At 45.9% G+C, this 10,053-nt stretch overlaps 1 protein-coding gene across 1 annotated transcript in view; it reads right to left on the minus strand.

The window, feature by feature from the left end:
* The window catches only part of COL4A4 (collagen type IV alpha 4), a 112,718-nt gene that overhangs the window by 7,263 nt on the left and 95,402 nt on the right, over window positions 1-10,053 (minus strand). Inside the window, exons 36-41 of the mRNA XM_015563696.1 lie at window positions 9,040-9,168; window positions 8,830-8,943; window positions 7,383-7,538; window positions 6,509-6,616; window positions 5,215-5,223; window positions 2,475-2,600 (exon numbers count right to left, since the gene is read on the minus strand). Of these exons, the coding sequence (XP_015419182.1) occupies window positions 2,475-2,600; window positions 5,215-5,223; window positions 6,509-6,616; window positions 7,383-7,538; window positions 8,830-8,943; window positions 9,040-9,168 (642 nt within the window). The remainder of the gene's footprint in view (window positions 1-2,474; window positions 2,601-5,214; window positions 5,224-6,508; window positions 6,617-7,382; window positions 7,539-8,829; window positions 8,944-9,039; window positions 9,169-10,053) is intronic.

Here is a 10,053-nt window from a genome sequence, read left to right on the forward strand (position 1 = left end):
CAGGAAGAAGGAAGAGGAGACCAAGGAAAAGAGGGGTCCTTTATAATAGTGGCCAGGGGCACCCATCAAAGAAGGGGAGCCCAGAAGAAAGCGTGGCTTGTAAGTGGGTACACAGGAGGAAGCTGGGCTATGGAGTGGGGCAGCCCTGATTTAACATCATCACATTCTGTGGCAAAGCTGTGGCCTTGGGGAATTCCCCCGGCCAGTAGGCAGGGTCGGTGGCATCAATAAGGGGCGGGCACAGGAAGCCAGAGAAGGACCTCTGTGGCCACCTGCAGCTGGATGAGCCCACCTGACCCCACATCGGGCGGAATCGGAGATGACAGGTGAGCACACCTGGGCCCAGAGGCTGGCGGCCGGTCAGACGCTCACTATGAAGAGAGACTCTCGTATGTGCCCAAGATCGCTACTAAGTTAAAGTGTACAGAATTTGCCCAGATGATTGTTTTTCTTCTCGGTTACCTTCCTTGGTTATTTTCCAAAGCCACCATGAAGCAGTGGGTCTCAACCTTGGCTGCCTGCCACGGCCATCTGGGGAGCTTCCTTAAAACCCTGACCCCCCGGGCTCTGCTTCCCTCTGCATTTTATTGGTCTGGGATGAGGCCCAGACATCAGCCTTTTGCAAGGCCCAGTAGGTGACTTTAACCTACAGCTAGGACTGAGCCATGAGGGAAAGTGTCACTCTTAACTGAATTTTAAGGACAGCATTCATATAATATAGTTAGGGTTTCTCAAATTTGAACATACTTGCAATATTTTGGAGATCTTGTTAAAATTCAGATTCTACTAGTAATTCAGTAGGTCTGGGGCGTGACCATACTTTGAGTGGAAAGGATGGAGCTGGCTCTTTGTTACCAGGTTATTAGGCCAACCTGCCCCTATCTGTGCTCCTGCGTCTCCCTGTTGGACAATTCTGGTTCCTCTAAGCCCAATCTTTTCTCAAAGGCTCCACTCAAATGCCACTCCTTGCTGGGGTCTTAGCAGCTCTACAATCTCCACACAGGATTCACCACTCCTGGTCTCACTCTCAGAATGCCTTTCCCTTGAAACTCCTTTAAAACACAAATTATTATCTCTCATCATTGAGCATGACTTATGCTCTGCTGGCCATGTCTGCCCTGAGGCTGTGAGACCCTGGGCGGGGGCAGGAAAGAACATCTTACCCACATCTATACTGCCCACACCTACTACTTTCTGAAAAGTAGAAAGAATCTGGAAGCATTACGTGAACTGAATTTGTAGAACCCCATTATAGGCTATACCTTCTGCTTGGAAGTTATTTTGTAAAGTTTGGGGGGAGGGCAGCTCTCATTTCTGAAAATATATATACAACAAGGCAGCTTGGTTTTAAAAGCAGTTTGAGAGATGAGTTACCCTGCCTGACTAAGAGCTTTATCCTTGTGCTGAGAGCCAAAGCAAAGAGGGGAAGCGACTGCCAATTCCCAGGGCTTGTGGGCTGTCAGAGAAAGTGGCTCCAGTGGACGCCAGTTAACCTGGTGCACAAACACAGATGCAGCACAGCAAGTACAAACAACCGCCCCACCACCACCACTTCCAGGAAGGGTCCGAAGCTGACACCGCCCAAGAACTACTCGGACTCCAGTGGAGGGGACATTTGGGGGCCCTCTACTACCTGGGAGAAAAGCAGGTGGTGTAAACTTCCTGCTCCCAATTCCTTTGGCCCTAAACCAAAAAGAGCAAAACCATAGCTGGGAGGTGGGGGAAATGAGATTGTCATGGCCTTGTGTCTCTCAGGATCATTTGCACACAGGTTTCTAGAATCAGGGGCACTGCCGATTGGTCCGAAAAGATCAGTGACCACCAGAGGACCAGCCCAGACTCCCTAACCACTAAGTAAATTACCCAGTGCCGTGGAGATATGAGAAGAGAAGATAAATGATTTGGAGGACACTTTTCAAAGGAATGGTTTAGTTTAAATCCTTCAAGAGGATCCTGCTACCCCAACAAGGACTGAGCAATGCTCAAATCAATTAAATAAACAATGCAGTCATTGCCATAATTAGAGTGAACCTCCCTCATTTCTCCCTCTTGCTCCTCCGAGGACACACCTCCTTCTCTCTGCTTGTACACTGTTTCTGCTCCAGGGAGCAGATTTTTCTTCATTGAAAAATCAAGTCAGCAGCTATTAATGACATTGAACAGAGCATCTACTCTGTTGTGCTAAGAAGTTTCAAAACCTTATGTCCACAAGCTGCCCAAATATAGAAGACTTCAGTAGAATTTCAACATAGAAATGGAAGGGGCAAGACGATCCAATTAGTATATGATTAAACCTTGGGATAAATGTAGAAAAAAATATACAAGGGGAAGGAAATTTTCATTACTTCATCCTCACTAGCTGTTTAGGCTCAAAAAACAAACAAACAAACCCTACATGGCAAAACACTGGGTTTTCACATCAGCAATATGTACTAGTATATATCAGTAATGAACAATCAGTGTCAGGCTCCTACCTGCTCCTGGAGGGCCTCTCCTTCCGGGGGGCCCCATGGCTCCTTCTGGTCCTCTTGGGCCTGGTACCCCAGGAAGCCCCGGGATTCGGGGGCAGGCATCCAAATCTGCAGGTGGCCCCTGTTCACCTGAAATTGGAATCACCACTTTTGTGATGAATTCAAATGCTTATGAACAAGCTCCTTCTGCCATCTCAAGTCAGACAGACGGGCTCCTGACACTACACTTATCGAGAATGTCTGACAGCCCTTGTAAGCTCCAGAAAGCATTTTGTCCAATGACTGACTGACTGAATAACGAAGTAAGTGAATGGGACCTCCTAGGAAGCAAAAAAAAAAAAAGTATGAAATAATGAAGGTTGGTTGAATCAGCAATAATTTGGTGAACTTCACAGGATTTCCTATCTTTAGGCCACTTTTTACTGGGGACCCAGCCACAGGTGGTGATGGGAGAGGTACTGGTGTATTCCTAACGCTCAGCTTAACATCTGTCTAATTCATCACTCTACATTGCAGCCAGGAGGGGTTCCATCATGTCTGCTGCTCAGAGAGAGGAACCTTCGGGATTAATATAGGTGCTAAAGCATGACTTTTAACTCTGAGTTCACAGTGGAATTATCCAGGGCAGTTATAAAATACTGACGCCTGTATCCTGCCCCAGAAATTCTGGTTGAAGTGGTACAGATGTGGCCTGGGCAGTGCCTGCAAGCTGGGTTGCCCGATAAACCCAGCTGGGGAGTTTTTAAAAAGTACTGGTGCTGGGACCCACCTAGAATTATTAAACAGGAATTTCTGGGGATGGAGCCCAGCCACCAGTAATTTTTCTCCAGATGATTCCAGTGTGGGCCAGGACTGTGAAGCACCAGGGCAAAGCTGCAGTTCTGACTTTAGCACATCTGGATCATCTGGCCAGACTGTTAGAGTCCGGAGCATTGAGGCAGCAGGGCCGGACGTGCCCAACCACGGCACGTCTAACATGTTCCCGTGAGGCCGGTGGTGCCCACCTGAGCTCTCATTTTGAGAACCACTGCTCTAAAGGTTTGAGATGTCTTTCTTCTTGGTTACATTCACATCTTTAAGGCATTTTTTTTCTAAAGCTTCATTCAATCTCCCTGCAAACAATCCACAAGGAAGAAGAAAGAGTAACCCTAAGCAATAATGGGAATAGCTAACATGTACTGAAGGCCCTGTGCTCAGTGCTTTACAATTGCATGCTCCCAGCCTGGGTATATGTGCTGCTGTTACTAGGGTGTCACCGGAAAGAAGGCCCAGGCTCAGCTAAATGGGTGACGTATCTGAGCTAGCACGTGGCAGGGTCTAGATAAGAATCCAGTATGTTCCGGCTCCAAACCTGTGTTCTTCCCGGCCACACCATATTGCCTTAAGAGTTCTTAACATCTGTATGGTAAATGCCAAGGAATGCAGCATATTTTAAAACCTGTTTACGGGTTTTCTTAAAATTCATACAAATGTGCAAAATAATTTTGAGAACAGCAATGATAAAGCAGCAAGAAAATCAAGAAAATGCCACAATCACATTGTTTTAGTCTACACAGTGGTTAATGTACCTGTGCAGATCGAATTTGAACCCTATAAGGACATTGGAATTTAGCCTCTTTTGTATATTGTATGAAACCACAGCAACACAGGGCTGCATGCATTTTTACTGTATGGAGAACTTAACATAAAACTTGTCTCTTCCATTGGGAGCAACTTGAGAGAAATGCAGGTGACTATGTCCCATGTTCCCTGCGTCATCCGGTCGCTCACCAGTGATGAAGGCATGGAGGAAGCAGGGAAGGGGAGTGGGTGTGGGGATGCATTTGGCTGGTACTTCAGATTTAGGATTTTGATGTTTCTTCAAATGAATTGATACAGACAGTCATAGAGAGACAGTCAAAGGGTTGGAGTAAAAACTCATTAAATATACAACTGTAATTTTTAAACATCGACATTTAAAAGAGCAGGACTTTTTTAAATTATGATTTTGCTTTTCTTTATTTGTTAACAAACCACAAGCTGAAAGACAGAGGCCAAGACATCTCTTTTACGCAACCTAGAGATAATATAGGGCACGTGTATCCAGGGCAACTTTCAGGGGGGTTAATACCAGGTGCCAGGAAGGAAGAAATGCGAGCGTTCACAGCTTTGCTTTCCTTCTTTTGAGAAACTCCATTCTCTTTGAAAATGCCAGACAGAAAATAACATGTTGCTTTTGCATTGTGGGGGGGTTAAACGAACACGCAGTTTAAAGGAATAATAGCATTTTCATTTTAACACACAAAGAAATTTGCTCCTTGAAAATGGCCTTCTGGTGCCCCAGGAAAGGCTTGTGGAAGCCCCTTACTGGGTGTTAAGGACCCGTCTTTTCATGCTGCTGATACTGCTGATTTTAGGGGTGTTCTAGGCATTTCCACTGTGGAGTTTATAAAAGAAGCTTCCGTTGGTGGGTACCGTGGCATCTGACAGAGAAAGCCGCATACTCTGTGCCTGAATTGAAACTATGGAAGCTGAGTTTGCACAGTCCCTGACAACCTGCAATGAGGCTCAGCAGAGGACAGGCTAATATGGGGTTACTATATCTGTAACGAGCAAGCAAAGGCATTAAAACCTAATATAATTACAGGACCCCCGCATATAAATATGTAACAAGTTTGACTCCCAAATGCAGTGAAAAATGGAAATATAGAGATGGCTGGAAACAAGATTTAGAGGAAATTATTCATTTTATAGCAATGCTTACCTCTGTTACCTGGAGAGATCCAAAGGCAAAAGCCGAGGCCGCACAATGATTTTCATATGGTAGAAAGAGATTTTAAATCATGAATTAGGACAAATATGAAATAGATTGTTTGAGAACATAAACAATAAGTTGAAGACAGCATTGAAGGCAAACAGCATGACATTAAAAAGTCCACATAGTGTGTCCTGGTCGAGTGGCTCAGTTGGTTGGAGCATCGTCCCATACACCAAAAGGTTGCAAATTCGATTCCCAGTCAGGGCATATACCTAGGTTGTGGGTTTGACCTCTGGTTAGGGCATGTATGGGAGGCAACTAATCAATGTTTCCCTCTCTCCCTCTCCTTTCTTCTCTCTCTAAAATCAATAAACATAAAAAAATAGCCCACAGTGTTACTGACCAGAACAGTTATGATTTAGTAATGGAGTTTTCATATCTAGAGAAACCTGAAATGAAACTCTTTTGTGCAACATAAAATTTGAGTTGATTTTTTTATGGAAAATATGCCCCAATTTAATGTATATAGAAATTCTGCCTATTTTGAAGGCTTCTGAAAATTCCATATTAATTTGCCACGTTTTATAGGTTATGTAAAGAAAGGAAATATGAGATGAATCAGAGTATAAGCTCTGTCATGCTGAACTATGATCCACTATAGAGCAGTGCTGTTTATTTATTCTTTGGACTAGAGTGCTAATTTAGGAGATTGCCAAATATTCTGAACTGACACCACATTACCATAATATTGATTTAAGATCTTGAGAGATATTACTTCTGCCCATCTCAGATACACACGTCTGTTTGCCCTTTCAACAATCCCTTGGCTTATTTTGACACTGTGATGAAAACGTGTTGTCTATGGGGTTTAAATTAAATAGCCTTTCAACTTCATAGGCATTAATGCACTTTACAGAAAACATTAAATAAAACATCTAGCAAAACCAATGGGAAGTCAGGGATAGGAACTGATTATGCAATCCTCACAGAACAATAGCCAACTCAGTCTTTGCCTCTTGGGTGAGGGAACACAGATTGATCCGTGGTTGAGATAGTATGTGTAAAATCCACCCCTAATGTTCCAACTTACCTGTTTTAATAATAAATATTAGTTTACCCAACAGGAGACTTTGTAGTGCAGCCTGAAGTAAACACAACCTTTATTTCAAAAGGACTGAACTCAGAAGAATTTGCTGCCTTCAGAAGAATTGCTTCTGAAAGATGACTGTCAGAGGAAGTGTTCAGGCGAAGCGCCCTGTGTGGGCTGCTGGGTGGAGAGGAGGAGGCATCAGAAGCTCACCTGCAGGCCCCCGGGGCCCTTGTCTGCCTGGAGGACCAGGTACACCCTTCTCTCCAGGTGACCCTGGAAGTCCATGTGGCCCCTGTGGCCCCGGGAACCCCATTGGTCCTAAAAGGAACATATAAAAACAAGGGCAGTGGAACGGAGCAATACCAGGCGATGACAGTTTGATGGACTGGATTCAGAGGTTCACGCCAACAAATGCTGGGCAAAGTTCGCTCAGGGTGGAGAGCAGTCTCTCACTTTCTCCTGTAAAGCTGAGAACTGCCTATGTGTGAGGGAAACCCCAGAATCCATCAAAGGGACTCAGGAAAATGGTTCCATGATCAAGACAAAACTAAATGAGAGCGAGAAACCCTGCAATCCTGAACTTCCTCTGGACAAAGGACTGCAAGTGAAGGAAAATAAGGGAAGACGCTGTGCTACCTGGGGAACAGACTCCCAGACCTGAGTCCCCACCGCTCTCCTTCTCACTCTCAGTTTCCCCCACCAGCCATTCGGTGCCAGGCATGTGCTGCCTCAGCTCCTCCTCCCGTCCACGAAGCCCTGCTCACCCTGCATGGTGCAAATCAAGCTCACCTCCTCCTACGTCTTTAATTCCATGTAGCCGGCATTATATTTGTTGTTCAGTTCTGGTCTAAGAGATTACTAAGCATGTTTTTAGGGTCTAAAGATGAACTTGTATTTCTCATCTTACTTGGCCAACAATTACCTGAACTTTAGGACTCTCTGGAAAGGAAGGACAATTGGGCAATATAGCCACTCATTCAACAGAAAGTAAGAATTAGGTCATGGTTGTCCAATACTCCAGACCCTCAATGGCAAGATAGCAGAAGCCTTCACGAACTACTTAAGGAACAACTCGCGTTCATACCTTTCTGGCCATCGTTTCCATCACATCCTGGGAGGCCTTTGGGTCCTGGAGGGCCTGGCGGGCCCCGGGGACCTGGAGGCCCGGGCAGACCACAGTCTCCTGGATCCCCTTGCAGAAGGTCAATGCTCCCAGGGGGCCCTGGAGGCCCGGGGGGTCCTGGCCACAGGGAGGAGGCAAGAGATTCTTTCAGTCAAAGACAAGCCTGTGTGCTGGCTGCCTGAGAGCTTCCGAAGGGAAGTAATTTAATGGTTTGCAAGCAAGGGATGGAAGGAATTAGAAAAATAAGAAAATCAATAGCGTCAGAAGTGAAACAGAGAGTAGGTCTCGTGGAGCCTGAGAAATGGTGTAAGTAGTCTGTTAGTGGCTGTTGGATAAAACGAACCCAAGCAAAGCCTTCCTTCCCTTCAGAGCCATTCCTTTTGTTTGCATTGCTATCCCGTTGCTTTAATATGGTAGAGGATAGGGGGGTGGGTGGGTGGATAGATAGATAGATAGATAGATAGATAGATAGATAGATAGACAGATAGATGTAGATGATAGATAGGTGAGTGGGCAGGTAGGTGGGTAAGTATATAGATTACATAGAGAGATGGATGGATGGATAGATAGATAGATAGATAGATAGATAGATAGATAGATAGACAGATGTATAGATGATATACTTATGAGAAAATTTGGCTGATGTGAAAGAAATGTTCATTCAGTTATAATCATATTTGAAAACAAGTGTCTACACATAAGAATTGAGCCCAAATTTTATTCTACTAAAACTATGCTGATTTAAGCAGTTTTATTTTGTAGTAAAATAGAATTATATAATACTGTAACCCCACCTTTACTAAAATGTTTAGCACTTAAAGATGGTGGTTTGTGTCTCCCTTTGATTAGGAGGAATGTGATGATCTGCATGTAGCAAAACACTGCACTGAGTCACGGTTTTCCCCCATTCCCTGCCCAGCTCTGGTCCACCCATTGGTTAAATATTGCCTTGCTGGAGTTTGTCCCTGGGAAGTGATGAGAGGAGCGAAATGGACTGTGGGCAGCACAGGGAGAGCTCTGTCTCTGTGTGTACGCCAGGCCTGGGCCCTGTCACTCTGGGCCAGTGGCAGAGGTTTAGGGGGCAGGTGCAGACACCCACAGGCAGGATGTGCTGCTACAGCCTTGCACACAACGTTGGGCTGGTGATGGGAAGGGCTTGCTCTGACTCAGAGTTTGTACTCACAGAGAGGGGTCTGATGGGGTGTCATAGAAGAGTGAGGGGCCTGGGCTCTCCTGGGTATGGTCCTGCTAACCCACCGCTGCCCACACCCCCCCACCTTTCCATCTGCCCAAATAACGGAGCTGCTAAGGGGCTTCTCCTCTGTCATTCTCTGGTCCTCCCTCCCTACAGAGCTGGCAGCATCTCAGGAAAGGGGCATCACCAACCTTTGCCAGGATTTTCCCGTACCTCTTGGACCATCGGGGCCAGGAGGTCCTTGATCTCCAGGCGGACCGGGGTCAGGAAAATCACACTTAGGAGGTCGTCCTGTGGCACCTGCAGGACCAGGAGGTCCAGGTCTCCCTGAGGATGGACATGTCCAGATGTGAGCCTCATCACATTTGAAGATTTTGATTTCAGTATGCAGGGGGGCGGGGGGCAAAGCATTCTGCTTCTTACCTGGAGGGCCTGGCGGACCTTTTTCTCCAAAAAGGCCTGGAGGAGAAATTCCTGGGTTCCCGGGGTCACCTGTCTCCCCTTTCAGCCCAGGCATTCCCATTGGGCCGGGTGGGCCCATTTCATTCAAACCTTAATGTAGAAGACAGCATTAGCACTGTGTCTTCTCCCTGTTTGTCCCAGTGGTCGGGGTGTGACCGGGAAGCAGCTGGCTCTGCTGAGACCAACCTCAGCTTCAATGGTGACCCAAATGTCTGCATACGTTTCCCAGGTGACCATCTAGTCTCTTAAAACCCATCATACTGGTCAACCATAGGCTTGATCTACTTTATAATTATTTTCCATATTTAAAAAAACAACCCAGTGACAATACCAATTGTCTAACCTCTACAGTGGAAAGAGTAAAAACAGATGAGATCCAACAATGCGCAATTATGAATAAACTGGTTTGAAATGGAAGGTGGAAACTGACATGTAAATAGAATTATTGTAAACTTTCACATTGAAAAGACAGAGCATCATTGGTTGTTTGGAGGGGACACATATTATCAGACTATTTAGAACAGCCACTAAATGAATCCTACATGGCCCAAATTTTACTTCTTGGCCTTCTAAACTGTCTAAAGATTCAACAGACTCAAATCTAGCAGCACAGCAATTCAACCTTTTTCCCACAGTCCCTCAAACCTGTGTGTCTGACTCCAGCTACCTTGTCTGATGGTAAGCTATTTTTCTGAGAAAGTCATGCAACAAATGTGCATTATATTAAAACTAGGGGCCCAGTGCATGAAATTCGTGCCCCTCAGCCCAGCCTGCCCCCTCTCACATACTGGGAGCCCTCGGGGGATGTCCTAGTGATGGCTTAGGCCTGCTCCCTGTTCCCCTTGGGGAGCGGGCCTAAGCCACAGTCTAGCCTCCCTTTGTGGGAGGTGACCAAGCTGATCAGGGGAAGGCACCAGCCCCATCACCCCACTGCTGCAGCCACTGCCAGTCACCACAGCCACCAAGGCTTTTTCA

The sequence above is a fragment of the Myotis davidii genome, unplaced genomic scaffold, assembly GCF_000327345.1.
Source record: "Myotis davidii unplaced genomic scaffold, ASM32734v1 scaffold575, whole genome shotgun sequence".
Lineage (NCBI taxonomy): Eukaryota > Metazoa > Chordata > Mammalia > Chiroptera > Vespertilionidae > Myotis > Myotis davidii.